Source organism: Pelecanus crispus, chromosome 11 (assembly GCF_030463565.1).
Source record: "Pelecanus crispus isolate bPelCri1 chromosome 11, bPelCri1.pri, whole genome shotgun sequence".
Taxonomy (NCBI): Eukaryota; Metazoa; Chordata; class Aves; order Pelecaniformes; family Pelecanidae; genus Pelecanus; species Pelecanus crispus.
The window spans coordinates 30,009,873-30,028,655 of record NC_134653.1 but is presented as its reverse complement, the minus strand read 5'-3'; the positions used below and the strand labels follow the sequence as shown (position 1 = coordinate 30,028,655).

Here is an 18,783-nt window from a genome sequence, read left to right as displayed (position 1 = left end):
AGTCTTCCACCTCACACCTCCTGCGCTCCCGGTGCCCGGGCTGTGGGTGTCCCAGGACGCAACACCGACCCAAGCTTGGAGTGCACGGAGGAGGCTGCCAGCCAGCCAGATAGTGGGGATGGGGCAGAGAAAGGTCCTGTTGCAAAACAGGAGCTTCCCGATTCAGGTGTCCAAGCGCTCAGGAGGCAAGATAGGTCTTTGAGCCAAAAGAGCTGCAAGAGGCAGGTGCAGGGCACCAGCCCCTGCTATCCCGAGGTCCTGCGCTTCATGCCAGGGCATCTTGCCAGTCTCCTGATCCCGCTACCTGCGGGGCGATGCAGTGTGCTGTGTCACACCCGTCCTTTCCTCCCCCTGAATACCCAGTGCCCAGCACTGCTCATCACCACGGTGCAAGAGGCTGCAAATCGCACGCTACCTGCATCCGTAATGCAAAGCACAGGCTTGTGGTGCTGAGGCTTGTGTTTAAACAGCATTAACATTCAGTCTGGTAACAGGCAGTAAAGCAGGTTTATGGCTTGTAGTAAAATCAAAGAATAAAGCCCCTGTTTATGACACGGTAAAAGAGACTTATCTGGTTGGTGAATTTTTGTTTGCACCATTTCTTTAAAATGCCATATTCCATGAGCACTGGAGGAGGAGGAGGGGCTGGGTGATGCTCTGGGGGGTGTGGGGACGCTTCTCCCATGTAATGTGCCATGTCCTCCCGTGCAGGATGGTGGTGTACAGCGGGGACACAAACCAGTCCGCCGTCCTCTACGACTCGCTGCGCGCTGACAGTGTGCCCTTTGAAGGGGTGATCAGCGACGGCTCCTCCATCAGGATCGACTTCCTTGCGGAGGAGCCTGCAGCCACCACGGCTTTCAACATACGCTTTGAAGGTGATGTGCTCTCATTTCGGTACCCCTGAGAGCAGCAGGCAAGCCTCATCCAACGCTCCCGGGCCTCAGGACACTTGGGCAATTAACAGAGATATGGCTCTAGAAAGGCTCTTGGCTGCCCCTGGCACCAACAGACCCAGTGCTCCACTGTGCCACTGTCCCCACATTCTTGTAGGCACACAGGACAACCTGAACCTTGCCTGGTGCTGGAGTAGCTTTGGGGAATACATTTGCTTAGCAAGAAATAGGAAAAGAAATAGTGAAATTGCATTTACTCCAACAGAAAAATTTGCTGGTGAGCTGAGTGTCCATGGGACAAGTCTCCTGTGCCTGCTGCAGGGCAGCCCTGGGGCAGTGGGTGCCATGTCCAGGATGCGGTCCCTCCAAACCCAGGCTGAAAAGGCCATCGGTGCCATGGGAATCACATAGCCCGCGGTGACCACCACCACCAAAGGCTCAGTCTGTCCCCACCCTCCGTCCCCATAGTGTGACACTGCTGGGTACCGAGCCCACTCCAGCTGCAGGGATGGGGACTGTCCTGGCTCCTGCCCTCGCTGCAGCGCTTCCTCACCGGGCTGCCTTCCTCACCGGGCTGCCTTCCTCTTGACCTGCCAGCAGCTCCTTCCGGAACAGGGCACTGGGCAAGCCCCAGGCAGCTCACACAGATTTACTCCAGTTGTCATTTAAGTGCATCCTGCTGCCAGGATCAGTCCTGCAGGAGCCCCATGCCTCTGAGCAAGCTCAATAATGCGGAGTAATCCCAGGATAGATTGCTCAGCAAATACAGCAACTGGCAACACAGCGAGTGTGTTACTGATGCTGATGCACAATCAAAGTGGGGTTTGGTTAAGCCTGCATGGCTCAGGACAGATAAACTGTTGTTAATCCTAATTACCTGTAAAATACGCCATGGAAGAGGCCATCCATGCACAGTGGGGATGGAGGGATGGGTTTCTAGCTGGGGATGGTGGCAGAGCCCAGGGCTTATCTCGCAGACCCCCAGAGCTGAGGGTGTGAGGAGCAGGGGAAGGCAGCGCTTCCCCCAGCTAGCTCTGTGCCCCGACAGCTGATGCGGGGTTTCTCTTCCAGCCTTTGAGCGGGGCCACTGCTACGAGCCTTACATCCAGAACGGGAACTTCACCACCTCCGACCCCACCTACAACCTGGGCACCACTGTGGAGTTCACGTGCGACCCCGGGCACTCCCTGGAGCAGGGTCCCGCCGTCATCGAGTGCATCAACATGCGGGACCCGTACTGGAACGACACAGAGCCGCTGTGCCGAGGTCAGTCCCACCACCATGGAATGATGCTGGGCAGTGGGCACAAACACCCCTGGGACCCTGGCTGAGCCCTGCCTGCCTCTCGCTCCCACAGCCATGTGCGGGGGGGAGCTGACCGCCGTGGCCGGGGTGATTCTGTCCCCCAACTGGCCGGAGCCCTACGCAGAGGGGGAGGACTGCATCTGGAGGGTCCATGTCGGTGAGGAAAAGCGGCTCTTCCTGGACATCCAGCTGTGAGTAGTCCAGACCTCGGTGCATATCTCTGCCCTGCCAGTGCTCAGCCCACTTTGCTGCAGTATCCTGGCTCCTGCCGCCCCAGGGACCAGCACCGTTTCCCTGTTTTCCCCCTCAGAGCTTTCCTAATCCCTGATGATGTACTTGGCACCCAGGGAGAGGCCCAGGGCAGTACCGAGTGCTGCTCCCTGAGTTCAAAGCACTGCTACACCATCCACTGTAGTAGTTAATTGTTCCCGAGACAGCTTCTGAACTCCTCCAGAGCAAAGTCACAGGGAGCAATGCACACAACCACGTGTGGCTCAGTGACATGCAGCACCGTCACAAGCTGGTTCATATGGGGCTAGGAAAGCCTAGGGACATCCATGAGCTGGAAACCTCAGCTTAGTATCTGGGCTGAATGTGATACAGGCACTGAGGGAGGGCAAGGGGCAGGGGGAAGCTCTGCCCAGCCCTCCCTCCTGTGCCCTGCCTTCTTTCCCTTGTGGGACCAGCATGTCTTCACAAAATGCATCAGTTCCCCACCTGACTGCCAGCCCGCTCCCGTGCCATTCAGTGACATGGCTCGGAAAGCTGTGGGGAACAGAGCAGAGCTGCCCAGGAAGCCCCGGCGGCGCTGTCCGGGCACGGGCAGGCGCGGCCACACTCGCTGCACGTGCCGGGGTCAGAGGGGTACGGATTCGATGCCAGGCTGGGAGCCCTTGGCATGATAATGCTGCCAATGCAAAGGGAATCTCCTTCGATGCTCTTTTGGGTTTTCAAGAGGAGGGCGTGTTTCAAGTAGGGGCTTGGAGTCAGAAAGATTTTAAAGCTTTCTGTAAAAATCACAGGTCGAAGCTCCCAGTGCACCTCTCCCAGCTTTGTGGGTGCTTGGGCAGAGCAGAACTGGAGGCCAAGCGATTTGAAGTCATCAGACATAAATGTCACTGAGAAAATCATGTTTGACAGAGAGCAGAGATTTACTACAAATGTCAGCTTGCCATGGGGATTAGCTGGGCGCCTTCCAAGAACATTCTTAATAAAATGTTTGGGGATCAGCTCAGGCGTCTCCAAACAAGGCTGTATTAGATGGGCCAATGTGCAGGGCAGGGGTCCCACGGTGACTGAGCGCGTTGTGGGCCCACAGGTATTGTGTATGCACAGCCGGCAGGATCCTGCCCGCGTGCAGGAGTCCAGGCTTCGCTGGGAAAGCTACTTCAGCCTCAAACCTGATGGAGACTCCTCCTGCGGGGCCGGGAGCATGCCGGTGCTCTCCCCCTGCCCCTCTTCCCCATGGGGAAGGGGAGGACGTGGTGTCCCTGCCCCAGCCCCTTTCTGCCCCAGCCCCTCCTGCGCTGCCCAGTAGCAGAGCACTGGGTGCTGGCTGTGCTCCCCAGCATGGGAGAGCCTTGCTGGCGTGCAGGACAAGGCAGGGCAGCGAGCGGGGGAAGGTGACGACGTCTGGGCCCATCTTTGGGGTTGACCTGATCAGTTCACCCGCGCTAGCGGCACCGAGCAGGCAGCCAGCAGTGGGGCTGCAGGGGCCGCAAAGGCAAGAGAAACAGCCTGGCAGCAGGGCTGGCAGCCCCGGCTGCGGGGCGGGAGGCGGCGGAGCGATGTTTCCCCCGGGGATGAGCATCCATCGCCTGCCCTTAGCTTGGGAGCGAGGAGAGAGCCCCTTGTCCCCTCCCGCTCAAGGGGCAGCCCCATCCCTAATGCAGACGGGGTGGATGGAGGCTGCTGCCGGTGCTGGCCCTGGCTCTGGAGCAGGGTTTGCCGCCTGCCCGGCTGGATCCCGGGCATCCCCGGCGGAGCCGCTCCGGCAGCCGCGCCATCCGCGGGCCGCCACTGCTCTCTGCTGGCCGCGGGGACGAGAGCGGGGAGCCCCCGGCGCTGCAGACGGACAGAGCCCCGCGGGACGGACAGGCTCCCCAAGAGCAAGGAGGGCCGCCGCGGTGGCCCCGGCCTTTCCCACGCCGTGGGGCAGGGACCGGTGAAGCTGGTGTCACCCCATCGCGGGGACTTGGGCCGCCCTGCCCCGGGGAGCCGCCGGCACCTCCTGAGCCACCCAGAGCTCTCAGCGGGGAGGAGGAAGCGGGGGTGAGTTATGGGGTTGCCATCTGAAAACCAGCACTGCTGATCCACTCGGGACAGGCCAGCCCCACAGCGCTTGCCCAGCCTGGCCGGGGATGGGGACAGTGACGGGGATGGGGACAGTGACGGGGATGGGGACTGGGGTGGGCTGTGAAGCAGATTCGCTGCACTGCAGTGCCAGGGCGGGTGGTCACCTCATTGCCCCTTGAGCCCAACACCATCGCGTCCCGCCGGGGCTCCCTGCCCAAGCTGTTCTCTAACCAAGCTCTCCTTTCCAGCCTGAACCTCACCAACAGTGACATCCTCACCATTTATGATGGGGACGAGCTCACCGCCCGCATCCTGGGGCAGTACGTTGGCAGCAGTGGTCCCCAGAAGCTCTACTCCTCCAGCCCTGACCTCACCATCCAGTTCCACTCAGACCCTGCCGGGCTCATCTTTGGGAAGGGGCAAGGATTCATCATGAACTACATAGGTAGGGAGAGCGAGGCTCTGGGTGCATCCCGTGCCCTGCCACTGCAGTGCGGGTGGGGACCGTGACACGCAGCCAGACCAGGTTGTCCAGGTGCCGGGTTTGGAAGCGGGGAGAATTGCTGTGACACCAGCACTCCACATCCCACCCAGCTCCTGCAGAAATCCCCAGCCCCACTGCAGGTCTCTGGATCAGTCAGTTCTGGGGTGTCCCCGTATGTCTCCCCTATTCTGGGCTGGCAAGAAGGCAGTGGTATTTTTGGTCCCTGTTGGCCCCGGTCTGGCCCAGTGCAACTGCGGAGCAGAACAGGGAGAGAAATTGCTGGAAACAGGGGTGCAGGATTCCCACCACACACACTCCATCAGGCATGGAGCTGATGGCACTGAGGCACTGCAGCGAGGTGTCCTCCTAGGAGAGGTCACTGAAGCCAGTCCCTGGGTGGGCTCCTGAGAGATGTTCCCAGCTCACAGCTCCTTGCTCCTGAGAGGCTTAGACTACATCTGGAGATGTCTGCTCGCATTGTCCTTTGGTGCTGCCACTTCTGCCGGACCAGGGCAGCTGATGCCCAAGGAAGGCACAAGGACTGGGAAGGGCACTCCTGTGGTCTCACTGCATGCTTCTCCCCCCACCTGTCTTCCCCTGGCAGACTTGTTCCAAGCATGTTTTCTTTCCACTGCTGACAGCGCCGGTTATGACAAACAGAGAGCAAGCTGCAATGCAGATCACCTGCGAGGCTGCGGGTCCCCTCCTCAGTGCACTGCAGCACACGCAGCCAGGCTCAGCCATGGGCACAGTGCTTGGTGGGCACGGGGCTGGGGAGAGCAGGGCAGAAACCCTTCACCAGGGCAAACCAGCCGTGCTGTGACCATGGCATCTGCACTGCTCCTCCCGTGCGCCTGCAGCCAGAGCTGAGCCTAGTGTTCCCAGGTTGCTCTTTTTGTCCTGACCCCAGCAAAGACATTGCCCTGTTTTCATCAGCACAGCCCTCCGCCCGCTTTAAGGGTCAGGGCTGGGGAGGTTTCAAAGAGCTTCCGTTACCCACTGCTGCCCCGCTGCCCCTTCCCTCTGCCCAGGGGATGCCATCTGCGGACTGGGCTGCTGGCTGTGGCCATGCCGGTTGCAGTGCATGGGGCTGGAGAGCTCTTGGGGAGGGACAGGCACATGGCAAAGAGCTGTGTTGTCCATGTGCAGCAGCTCTGAGTAGGGCTGTGCCGTGGGGTCTTGCTTAGCGGGTGACGGCCAGCATCTCTCTTGGCTGCAGAGGTGTCCCGCAATGACTCCTGCTCCGACCTGCCTGAGATCCAGAATGGTTGGAAAACCACATCGCACACGGAGCTGGTGAGAGGGGCCAAGATCACCTACCAGTGTGACCCGGGCTATGACATTGTGGGGAGTGACACCCTCACCTGCCAGTGGGACCTCAGCTGGAGCAGCGATCCCCCCTTCTGCGAAAAGAGTAAGTGCCCCGAGCAACGTGCTGCTGTCCCCATGGCATCCCCGTGACCCACACCACTTTGTGACGGCTGCTGGTCCCCGCTGCCGTGCCGGGGCTCCCCACTCAGACGGCCTCTTTTCCCCAGTTATGTACTGCACAGACCCGGGGGAGGTGGAGCACTCAACCCGCCTCATCTCTGACCCGGTGCTGCTGGTGGGGACCACCATTCAGTACACGTGCAACCCCGGCTTTGTGCTGGAGGGCAGCTCGCTGCTGACCTGCTACAGCCGCGAGACGGGGACGCCCATTTGGACCTCGCGGCTCCCACACTGCGTCTGTAAGTTTGGGCAGTTTCCCCTGCTCTCCCGCAGCTTAGCTCCTCTGCTCGGGGGGTCCTGGGAAGCCCTTTCCCATAGCCGAGACCTTCCCCAGCCATGTGGGGTGGTGCAGAGCTTTGAGCTACCTGAAAGTGGGATGGGGTGGGATCTTGGGTGCTTCCCTGCTGCCTCCCAGGCTCCTTCTCTCCCTCAGCAGCCCAAGCCCTGGGGCTCACCCTGGGATGTGTTTCCTTTCAGCTGAGGAGTCACTGGCCTGTGACAATCCAGGACTGCCAGAAAATGGCTACCAAATACTTTATAAGCGCCTCTACTTGCCAGGAGAGTCCCTGACCTTCATGTGTTATGAGGGCTTTGAACTCATGGGGGAGGTTACCATCAAATGCATCCTGGGCCAGCCGTCCCACTGGAGCGGACCCCTGCCCATCTGCAAAGGTAACGGTGGGGGGTGGCTGGGGAGGGGGGCATGGGGACAGCCAATGCCTCTGTCCCCAACCCGGGACAGCCTGGGGACCTTCGTCTGGCTGCAGACCCCCAATGATTCTCTAGCCAGGAGCTGAACTCATCTGAGGCCTGGGTACTTTTCTGGATTTGTGCTGAGCAAGTTCTGCTGCCCTGGGAAGGGGGAGCAAACCCTCTGGCCACCGTGCTGGCGGTGTGGGGCGTGCAGGGTGGGCCTGGCTGCTCGCTTGCTTTTCGTGCTTTGTTGCTTCCCATAGCGGTCTGCCAAGGCTCAGCAGGGATGCTCTCCTTGGGCACCTGCTGAGATGGGAGAACTCAGCCCCAGGAAACCCTCTAGGTGCTTGTCTAAATAAAGTGTCTGGGTTTAGTGTGCTTTCTGGACACAGGAGGACCCTCCTGTTGCCACTAAGCTGCAGGGATGGATTGTTCTTAATTACTACTTAATGAGAACAAGTGGAGACCTTGTCTCTTGGGCAGCGGGGCTCTCTGGAGGGTACCACCACCCCAGGCAGAGCCATCCTGCCAGTGTCTCGCTTGCCCAGCCCGCTCAGTCCTGTGCACGCGCTTACAGAGACTGAGAGTTTATTAAAAACTGAAAATTTGCAGCATGGCTTGGGACCAAATGGGGCAGGCAGACCCCAGGCCTGGGCTCCCCACGCAGCCAACAGCTGCCAGCACCCAGTCAAACCCAGTTACATCCCAGTAACTCTCCATTTCTCTTCCAGTGAATCAAGACAGCTTTGAACATGCTCTGGAAGGTGAGTGACATGCATTTGCTGGGTGAGCCCTGTGCAAGGCCCTCAGCCAGAGCCTGCATGGAGCCCAGGAGGAGGGAGGGGAGAAGCAGAGGCAGAGAGGGGATCACAAGGTGCTTGCAAATGCCAACATAATAGATCTTGTCCTTTTAGTAGCAGAAGCTGCTGCAGAGACATCACTCGAAGGGGGAAATATGGCCTTAGCCATATTCATCCCGGTGCTGATCATCTCCTTGCTGCTGGGAGGAGCGTACATCTATCTCACAAGGTGGGGCGTGCAGTCAGGCTGGGGGGCCGGTGGCAGAGCCCCATGGGCACGTGGCCAGGGCTGGCTCAGCATTGCCGTGCCCTCACCGGCCGCACACGTTCAGGCACGGTCCTGGGGAGCCGGGCACCGAGCTCTCACTCTGGGGTCCCTGGGGCGCTGGTGGGGAGCTGGGATGGGGGGGGCGTGGGAGGATGGGGCTGCTCATGCTTTGTTCTGGGGTTGTGCTGTGCAGCCCAGTGACTCTTAAATCTCCCCCGCAGGTGTCGGTACTACTCCAGCCTCCGCCTTCCCCTCATGTACTCCCACCCCTACAGCCAGATCACAGTAGAAACGGAGTTTGACAACCCAATTTATGAGACAGGGGTGAGTCCTGCTGCACCAGTTCCTCCCTGGGGACCATCCTGACGGGGAAGCACGGGTTTTGCCTGGTGTGCAGCAATAGGATGAGTCCGGCCATCCTGATGTGGGAGCACTGAGTAACGGGGCAGGAGGCTCCATCCCTGTCAGTCGCTCCCGAGTGGCCGGGTGGGCTCCAGCAGGCAGGAGGAGGCAGAGGGGGCTGAGGGGTCTCAGCAGGGAGGGCACCACTTCACCAGGAGCAAAATGACACCCAGGGCCTCTCTTGCCACCTGGGAATGGGGAGATTATCCTGAAACACAGCTGCTGCCCTCAACTGGCTTTTCCTTCTTTTCAGGAAACAAGAGAATACGAAGTTTCAATATAAGGACAGCGGTAAGAGAGTCTCCGGCTGCGAACTTAATGTGCTCTCATAGAACTTCCTCAGTAACTAATCCAGAGACCACGTGGAGTTTGGTTGGACCCCTGGACCTGCTGTTGTCTTTCCTTTTGCCTCTTTATTGAAGATTTTACTGTTTTCTTCACTGTATTTATTCTATTTAAACTGCGATAGGTATGCTGCAGAGCCCTGGGAGCAGGCAGCAGTGGGAGCCAGGGCAGAGCTGGGTCCCGGTGAGGCCAGGGTGTCACGGAGGCATCCGCTGTCATCCCCGCTCTGTGCGGCGGCACGTCCCCGGCACTGCCCACATCCACGCAGGGGGATTTTTGCGGTTCTAATGTTGTCAAAAATTAAAAATGTCTCCATTGCAAGAGCCTGCAGTTGATTGCTGGGGGCTGAGGTAGGCGCAGGGTTTGCCGCAGGTTCCTGCCAGTGCTGCCAGCCCTCCCCATCCCACAGCTCCCAGCTCCCTTTGCCCCGAGCGGGAGCTGCAGCCAGGGCCTCGGGGGCTTGCGTGCCACCGGCACAGGGACCATCCTTGCTGCGGGGAAGCGGAGTGCGGCTCAGGAAAGCTGCCAGCCGGCATGGAGCCCTGCTTGCTGTGCCCAGGGAGCAGGGGACGGCCTGGCACACACGAGATACATGCCACTTTCTTTTCCCGCTTTGCTTTGGATGCTGGAGAGGCAGCGAGCCAGGACTCACAGCTCTATGGAGAAGCATTAACCAGCAACCCCCCAGCAGCCCACTGCCTGGAAGCCGTAGGAAACCTCCCTGGGAACGGGGAGCGGAGCAGCCAGCACCTCTTTGCTCACACCCGTTGTTCCTCATTAGTAACACTCAACCATGACCCTTGCCAGGAAAACCCCAGTCCCGCTAACGGGACTCTTGCCCCCCGGTAGCATCTCAGGGTAAGCAGGACAGACTGGGCTCCCTGCCACCGCTCCCGCTGGCTGCTGAGCTCCCCTTCACTGCGGGAGGGTCCGCTGCCTGCCCCAGGGTGCGGGCAGCCACGACGGCACGGCATCGGGCAGAGATCGGGGCAGCGCAGCCCACCCAGCACCCCCCGCCCAGCCCCCTGCGGGTCTGCAGCTCCCACCCAAAGCCCCCAGGGTTGGCACCTTGCTGGGGCTCTCAGCTGGGCAGGAGATGGAAAGGGGCAGGGGATGAAGGTGCAGGTTTATTGGGGAAGGAAAGGCAGGCAGGCAGCATAGCCAGGCTCCGGCATGGGAGACCAGCCCTGGGGGAGCAGAACAGGCAGAAATCAGCCCATCAAAGCTGGTCCCACCACAGGCAAAGCCCAGTTTGAGCCTCAGCATCCCCCGCGCTCCTTCGCTGCCTTCACCCCTGCCAGAGCCAGACACCGGTGGGTCTCCTCCCCGTCCATGGGGACACAGCCCCCCAGCCAGGCCCTGGGGATGCAGCAAAGCTGCCGACGTGTCCTTGGCTGCTGGTGTCTTTCTTTTGTCCTTGTAGAACAGCAATTGTAACCACGGGAGGCTGGTTTAGTTTCAGGACGGTTAGTGCATCTCTGCAGTGTACAGCTGAGACTTAGGTTTTTTTCCTTTAAAAACAATGAATGTGTGTTTGTAATTTGTAAAGGTTAAAAAAAGAAAAAAAAAAAGAAAAAAAATGTGCCAAAAATGTACTAAGCATTTCATTTCCCTTCATACATGTCTGTTTTTATAAGAACAATGTGAAAATTGCTGGGATTAAATATTTTTGAACATGATAAAGTACTTCCGTGGGAAGCTCTAGCATTCAGTATAACCTAAATACAAATTGTTCTGTATTTTTAAATGTCTGAAATAAGTTTGCAGAGACTTGGACCACAAATCTGGCCTGCCGCACAGGCGCAGGGGCTGCAGCGGTGCAAGCAAGGGTCAGCGCCGAGCACGTCGCACGCCCTGCTGCAGGACGGTGGCCCGATGCCTCTGGCTTGGCTCTGAGCGCAATTTCCAGGGACCACATCCTGCGCTGGTGCAGCCCCATGATGTGCCCCTGCTGCCATGGGATGGAGCCAGCCAAGGCCCACCGGGACACGGGATGAGCTGGCACAGCCCTGTGGACATCTCTCCTCCTTGGGATGCTCTACAGGAGCCAGCACCGGTTCCTCCTGCACCCTCCCAAACCCAGCCTCACCCCTTCCCAGAGCATCGCCCGTGCCAGCCCAGCCACAGCAGTGCCTTGCAGGGTGGGGGTGGGGTGCCTGGGTCCTGCCCTGAGGCACTGGGACCCCGCTGGAGACCCATGGCCATGTCACGGAGGATGTGCAGAAGGTTTGGGGGAGTCCCACTAGCACAGCCCCACAGGGCAGGGGGCCTTTGGGGACCCATCCTGCCTGTGCCCTGCTCACCCTGCAGCGCAGGCTGCCCGACGCCCCGTGGCCATCACCCAGCAGCTCCCACAGGACACGTGCCAGCTGGGGCAGGGCAGCTCCCCAAAACCATTGGGGGGGGGGGGCGGCCTGCCTCGCCTGCCAAAAAATCCCCCCACTGCTCCCTGGGAGCCACTCCAGGCTGAGCTGCTCTGGCAGGGGCTCCTGTCTGCCTCCTGCCCCCGCCTGCAGGAGGTTTCCCCCTGAGCAGCCCTCCGGGAGCTGGCCAGGCCAGGCCACATCCCTGGGGAGCAAGGAGTGTAAAAAGCATCAGGAGCATGCAGGGCAGGGTCTTGCCTGGGGGGATCCCTGGGTGCCTGTGAGCATGGCCATGCTCTGGGAGCATGGTGGCAGGATGATGGGTGTCACCGTTTCACCGAGGAGCGGGACCAGGGCAGGTGACATGCTGCAGGCGCTGGAAAGTCCCAGGGCAAATACCATTTCCCAATACCTGCAGAGTCCCAGGTTTTCCTGGCAGTGGTAATGGCTGGCGTGGAGGAACAGGGATGCACAGCCCACCCAGTGCCCTGGGAAATGCCCACTCCCAGGGCATCTGCTGCCCTCCAGAAAACCCAGGGCCTCCTGTGCATTCTTGCACCTCCCCACACAAAACAATAGAATAGTCCTGCACTCTGAAAATGTGCTTTTAAAAAAGGTTATGATGTGACATAAGATAATAGCTTCGTTTAGCAGCTGTCAGGCTAATGCACAGGGGGGCGAAGGAGCCAAGGCTCTGATGCGGAGCATTGCCGGGGGAGGAAGCTTGGGTTATTTTTGGACAGAGATTGCAAGAGAATTAAAATGAAGGGGAAAAAAAAAAAAAAATCTTGATGCTGCCATTCCTCCTCGGTGACGTAAAGCAGGAGCCAATCTCTGGCCTCGCGCTTTGTGCCGCGGATTAAGCTTTGTCTGGGCGCAGCAGCCACAGCCATTACCCGCCTCTCCCCTGCGGCGGGTGCAAGTGGGAAGATGCAGTGTGCTTGTCCCCCAGCAGTCACGTAGCCAAGGGACCCCCTGTGCCCACCCACCTGAGCTCAGGGACGGAGCAGCGGGGACCCCTTGCCTCCTTTCCAGCCACATCGCAGGGTGGCGAGGCAGAGCATCCCTGCGCAGCCCCAGGGATGCTCTGCCCCGGCATTGGGGCTCACGCTCCCCAGCAGGATTTCACATGGCCGCTTGCTGGCCACATTCCTGCACCTTCCCCCATCGCAGGGTTATTTCTCAGCAGGAGCCTAAGCAAAAGCGGTTTGGGGGGAGGCATGCTGAGGATGGAGGGCTGGGGCAGTGGCCGGCTCCCAGCCCCTGGCTCTGCTGAGGGCTTTGCTCAACACCAGGAGGCAGGAACCGGACGCAGGGTGCCCACGGTCACTGGTGTCAGCGGTGGCAGAGCCCTGGGGCTGGTGCTAGCACCCTTCAGTGCAGAGCCAGGAAACAGCAGCAGGGTGGAATATGATTAAACAGCAAAGAGCAGGGGGCTCAGGGCTGGGCTGGCAGAGGGGGCTGGCAGCTGGCAACAGAGCAGCACCCAGAGGCAGAAAAGCTGAGGGAGGGACGCAGGGCTGAGGGATAAAGCCATGCTCAGAGGATCCTGCACATTGCCTGGGCACAAGCTGGTCTGGCGGGGACTCAGGGGACAGGAGCCTGCACGGTGCAGGTCTCCTTGGCTCAGAAAGCACAGGGAGGGCCCCTCCGGGATCACTGTCCCAGCTCCAGCCCAAATGCTCCGGGAAATCCTGGCCCTGGCAGAACACAAGCACAGTTTTGGCTGCAGCCACGTCCTGGCAGCGGCTCAGGGGAGGACGCTGGGTGGTGTCTGCCCCAGGAGTACATCTCGGGAAAAGGGAGAAGGAACCGCTGGAGCCAGGAGGCTGCCATGCAGACAGGGCTCCTGCCAGGGTATTGCTGGCAGAGCCTTGTGAAGTGCATCCTTGGGCTGTTCCCAGCCCTTCTGCCGTGGGATGGTTCCTGAGCCTGCTCTTGCTGCCCGCTTTGCCCCTGCCAGACCCTTGCTGTCCCTGCCTGGAGCTCAGTGACCCTTCCTGGTGCCAGCAGCGGGGCTGGGCTCACACCTCTGTCCCACAGCTGCCCCATGGCTGTAGGCACCAGCGAGGTGGGGGATGCAGAGGCAGGGCTGCGGGGGGTGGGGGGGGGTGTGCTTGGGGTGCTCCCCACAGGCTGGGGCCATGCCTGCAGCACTCCAGGGGATCCCAGCTGAGCCATCGCAGCCCCGGGAACCTGCCCACCTGACTCCCCTGAGTTCCCCAGGCTGGGTGGATCACCCAGGCCAAACACTGAGAGGAGTTGATAGGGCAGAGGAGGGACCTGAGGAGCACAAACCCAGGAAGAGGCTGGCAGCAGGATTAACCCTTGTGGCATCCCTGCCAGCCCCTCAAAAGAGCACAGGGCAGAGGCATCGGGTCCCTGCACCCTCAGCGTGGGGCAGGCACAGATGGTGCAGGACGTGTCACAAGAAACCTGTGTGGCGCATGCTGTGGGCTTGGTGTTATTGGGGAAATGCACACCAGGGAGTCAGGATGAGACCCCGGTCCTTCAGATCTCCAGTTCCCCCTCCTCTCCCCAGAGCTATGGGAAAGCTGCCGCAGACCGGTTGCTGGAGCGGGTGCAGTGCTGAGAAGGGGGTTGCTGCACTGGAGGGCGAAGAGCACCAGGCGACATCCTAAAGGCAGAGGAAAGAGAGGGGCAGCTTGTCCTGCAGAGAAGAGACAAGCGGCAGAGCTGAGGAGCAGGGCCTGGAGAGGCCCAACGGGGAGCAGAGAGCAGAAGGCAGACAGAGGGGAGAAAGGCTGGGAGAGTCCAGAGCCCAGCACGGAGAGCCAGCAGACTCTGTGACTGCCAACAGAAGGATGCGCTGTCTGCCAAAAGCAGGCAGGAGGTGTGGGCTGAGGCAGGCTGAGAGGGGTCTGGGAAAGAGCAGGAGTGAATAAACTCACTCTCCTCTCACCCTGCAACATTGCCAGGGCCCTGCAGGAGTGAACCGCGGGGAGGCTGGGGTGGGGAATGAGCTCTTGGGAGCGCAGGGGAACAGCAGGACCAGACAGGAGGCAAAAATGTGCCAGGACAGATAACAAGGTGCAGCTTAGGTCTGAAGTAGCTGGGGATGAGGTTGCTCCAGAGCAAGCACACACACCTGAGGGGCTGAGCAGAGCAGCCCTTATTTCACTTCTAAAACCCAGCTTGAGCTGTTACGGGGGAGGACGTGCAGGCCGGCCACCTGCAGCGTGCAGGCACCGGATGGCAAAACCTGCGAAACGAGGCAGGGCTTCCCCCGCGCTGGGAGCAGTGACATGTGTCCCACGCAGCTCCACGTGGCACTCTGCCACAGGGCAGGGCAGCGCTGCCAGGGCTCTGCCTGCACCCGGGCTTTGCCTGCAGTCAGCTCGGCCCAGCAGCTTATCTGATGCCAGGGGGAACGGTGGAGGGAGGGCTGGACCATGGGGCTCCTGGGTCCCCCGGATTTGACAGTATTCACTTAGGTGAATGGGAAATGAGTTGGGGAGGAAAAAAGCAAGCAAGCAGGAAGCAGAAAGGCCACGACAAAGTGTTTCTCCACCAGCATTTCAGAGTTGTTAAGGGACACCCCAAATTGCTAAAAATTTTACTTCCTTTACAGCCAACCTGCAACACTGGTCTCCTCTTTTCCATAGGGCCAAAGCCTGGACGCATGCAAGGTCAGCTTAGAAAGGGAATGTTTGTCAACCCCCTTGGAGCCAAGTGTGCGTGGGGAGGCTGCACTTACAGTCAGTCTGTCGGCTCCAAGTGCTGAGCTGCTGCTGTTAGACATGGCCATGGTCTGCTGGGGCTCTGCAGCTCCTGCACCCGCTGCCAAGGGGCTCTCAAAGGGAACTCCCAGGAGCTGAAGCTGCCATGGCCCAGGAACCTCAGCCCTGACACTGCCCACAGCTGAGGGAGGAAGCACCTTGGAGCAGTCGGAATGGGAGCAGGAGATGCCAGCAGATTGTCGTTTACCAGCTGAGGGTCCCTCCTAACTGGAGGGGCAGGAACTGGCTGTGAGCATGAGGGGGGGCTCACACACTTCTGCCACCCCCTGGGAATGCCCACATCCCTGGGGGCTGCCTCCCCAGCCATCTGTATCCACGGTGCTGCATCCCAGGTGCCCCCAACCCCCCTGGCCAGCACCTCCTGCATCCTGGCAGCCAGCACCCCTGGGAACAGCCTCCCCTCACCCCAGGTGCTGCAGCACACCCTCACATCCTTGCTGTGGCATCCCTGGCTGCCTGCATCCCAGGCACAAGGTGCTCCTGTCCCCTGCATACCCAGCACATGCCTCCTCGGGGACCAGCAACCCCTGCAACCTGGGTGCCCGCATCCCCAGGTGCCTGTATCCCTGCAGCCAGTATTCCCTGCATCCCTGGAGCCAGCATCCCGCACATCCCAGCTGCTGCATCCCTAATAGTCTGAGTCCCTGGAGCCGGTATCCTGTGTACTGGGTGCCTGCATCCCTGTGTGCCCCCACCCCTGGGGCCAGCCTCCCCGGGGCCAGCCTCCCCTGCACCCTGACTGCTGCAGCCCCCAGTGCCGGTGTCCTTGGAGCCGGCAACCCCTGCACGTCCTCCTGCACCCCCCCGGCGCCTCTGCGCCTCCTGCCCCCCAGCCGCCGATGCCCGTGTCCCCGCGTCCCGGGGTGCCCGCAGCCGCGATGGCTGCTCCCTCGGGGACCAGCACCCCCCCCGCCTCTCCGTCCCCGGGACCCCCCGCCCGGGTGCCGCAGCCCCGCTGCTCCCGGCTGCGCGGTGCGGGGGCGCGCCGCGCCGCCCCGAGGCCGCGGCGAGGGGCGGGCGCGGGGGCGGGGGCCGGCCCGCAGCGGAGGGCGGGCGGGCGGGCGGTGCCTCGCCCGGGGCCCGCAGGCTGCCGCCCCGGCGCGGTCCCGGCGGGGGCGGTGCGGGCCCCTCCTGCCCGGGCTGCTGGGAGTTGTGGTCCGCGGCGGCGGCGGCGGCGGCGAGCGGAGCGGAGCGGAGCGGAGCGGAGCGGAGCGGAGCGGCGGCCCCGCACGGCCCGGCCCGGGCAGCAGGTCGGTACCACCGCACCGCACCGCACCGCATCGCATCGCATCGCATCGCATCGCGGGGGGAGAGGGCGAGGCCGCGGGGGCGGCGGGGCCGCGGGGCGGGGAGCGGTGCCCTCGGCGGGGAGCGCAGCCCGGGGAGCGCAGCCCGGCTCCGCCCGGCCGGGGCAGCGGGGCTCGGCGTGGGCCGGGCGACACGGCCGCGCCCGGTGCCACCGCGGCGGCAGGTGCCACCGCCACGCTGGGTGAGGTGACACCGGCGCGGCGGGCAGCGCTGCCACGCCGGGTGATGCAGCCACACCGGTGGCACCAGCTGACGCCGCCACGCCGGGGGGACACCGCCACACTGGGGGAGAGCGGCGCGCCGGCTGGCACCGGCGGGGTGGCGTGCGGGAGGACGGGGCGAAGCCAGCGCCCGCGCCTGCCTGGCCCCGCTCCAGCTCCGTAGTAGCAGGCGGGCACCCTGCCTCACCCCACCGCTCCTGCACCCGGAGGAGGCTCCTCGCACCCCTCCCGAAGGCGCCGCCGCCTTCACCGAGCCGAGGACGGCCCCGCCATGCGTCCTCATCGCCGCGGGGCCCACGGCCTGGGGATGCTGGCCGGGCTGAGCGAAACCCACCTCCTCCGGGAGATGCCGGGGCCCCCGCGGAGCCGCCAAGATGCAACTTTCTGCTGCATCGAAGCCTCTCTGCCTTCATTATGTAACGCCACTGCTGCCTGGCACGGTGCTCGCCTCCACGTCCTGCACAACTTCAGTGCAACGTGGAATTGATTTGCACTCTTCTGGACTGGTCCTGCTCTTTATTATTAGCTGACGAGCCTTTTCTTGGATCCCAGGCCAGGGGTGCTTTATGCGACTACCCGTCTCAGCGCTGCCTGCAGCTGGGCTGGAAGGGTGATGGCACCGACCAGCCTGGTAGCAGGTCCCAGCCGTGCGGCGCCCACGGGGAGTGGTGCCGGCATTTGGGGCCCTGCTCTGGTGCCGGCATTTGGGGCCCTGCTGTGGTGCCAGCATTTGGGGCCCTGCTCTGGTGCTGGCATTTGGGGCCCTGCTCTGCCGCCGCCAGTACAACGGCTGCAGAAGGTAGGTTTGGGCAGGTTTACATCAGGGCTCTCTGTGCCAGCGCAGGAGGCAGCTGCTGGGCTGGATCCCCGCGGGAGGCTCTGCCCGAAGCACCCCCGTGCAGCCCAGGGCTCAGCAGCCAGAAGGCTCCCTGGCTGCCAGGCTCTGGGGCCAGGCAGGCTGCACGTGGGCGCAGGGGCTTTGATCTCTTACTGCTCTGATGGTTTCCCCCTGATTTTCCCCCTTTGAGGTGTTGACAGCAGCTCCAGGGCAGCAGTGGGGATGTGTTTGTGCTGTTTTGCCCTCACAGGGGTGTGAACGACTCCATCTCGGGGACCCCGAGGTTGTCGGACCCCCCAGCTCTGCTTCCCCTCGCACTCTTTTTGTCAGTCGGCTTCTGAACGAGCCTGGCTGCTGCGCTGAGGCAGTTCCCTGCTTGCCTGTCGGGGTGAGAGCCACCTTGAATACAGATCATGCCAGGGCTCTGCCTGCCTTCCCAGGCACGCTCCAGCACTGTGGAGGAGCGTGGGGGGATTGTGCCAGCCTCGGGGAACACCCCTGGGACCGGCTCCACGGCTGCGCCCTGGGAGCTGAGGCCTGGGCTGGAGAAGTTGGCGTGTCTGGAGGGATGCCAGCCGGTGGGGATGGAGGAAAGTTATCTTAAAATTCCCAGGAGGCTGTGATGTGACACGTGGATTGCAGATCCTGGGACAGGGCACGCAGGCAATGTGCTACAAGGAAGTAGGATGGAGGGAGGTTGGCTGTGTGGGCGTCTCTCCCCAGGGTGTAAAAGTGCCCGAAGCCTGTGTCCCCGGCCCTGCACAAGGTCCACAGCTGCAGGGTCAGGTCCCAGCCAAAGCTCTACCAGCTGAAGTGCATCACCATTGCAATCAATAGGGAAATGCAGGACCTTGGCAGGGAGGGCTGGGAAGGATTTGGATGGCTTCCCTGGCTAATAAACCCATCCTACTCCTTCAAGTCAATGCTCTTGCTGATGAGCTCCCACGGCGTCTTCCTCCCTCCCCCTTACCTGTATCATCCTTGTTTCACCCCTCCCAGATGGAGAGCTGTTTGCCCTGCAGCTGCTGCCAGCCTGCATCCCCCTGCCCTGCCCGGGGCTGTGCAGCAGTTGACGTGTCCAGGAGGTGCACTCTGGGCGCAGCATTAGCACAGATGAACCCGGTGAGAGCATGTATCCTTCGCTCCGCTTTCGGTGCTCCGGGGCGGGCTGTGACCCTCCCTCCACACATGCCCAGCCTGACCCATCTGCTTGGTGCGGAGACGTGACCCCCAGACACTCCTGTTCAGCTGCTTTAAATGCCACACATCAGTAATTACAAGGCTCTCCTTCGGTGCTGGCAGCGTGCCGTAGG

The 18,783-nt window shown here is 61.6% G+C and overlaps 1 protein-coding gene across 1 annotated transcript in view; it reads left to right on the top strand.

Annotated features, from left to right (window-relative positions):
* The window catches only part of SEZ6L (seizure related 6 homolog like), a 57,372-nt gene extending 48,455 nt beyond the window's left edge, over positions 1–8,917 (top strand). Inside the window, exons 7-17 of the mRNA XM_075718960.1 lie at positions 712–878; positions 1,968–2,162; positions 2,254–2,392; positions 4,745–4,941; positions 6,200–6,394; positions 6,519–6,710; positions 6,949–7,143; positions 7,896–7,928; positions 8,079–8,193; positions 8,454–8,556; positions 8,888–8,917. Coding sequence (XP_075575075.1) covers positions 712–878; positions 1,968–2,162; positions 2,254–2,392; positions 4,745–4,941; positions 6,200–6,394; positions 6,519–6,710; positions 6,949–7,143; positions 7,896–7,928; positions 8,079–8,193; positions 8,454–8,556; positions 8,888–8,917 — 1,561 coding nt within the window. The remainder of the gene's footprint in view (positions 1–711; positions 879–1,967; positions 2,163–2,253; positions 2,393–4,744; positions 4,942–6,199; positions 6,395–6,518; positions 6,711–6,948; positions 7,144–7,895; positions 7,929–8,078; positions 8,194–8,453; positions 8,557–8,887) is intronic.
* Positions 8,918–18,783: the final 9,866 nt, after the last annotated feature.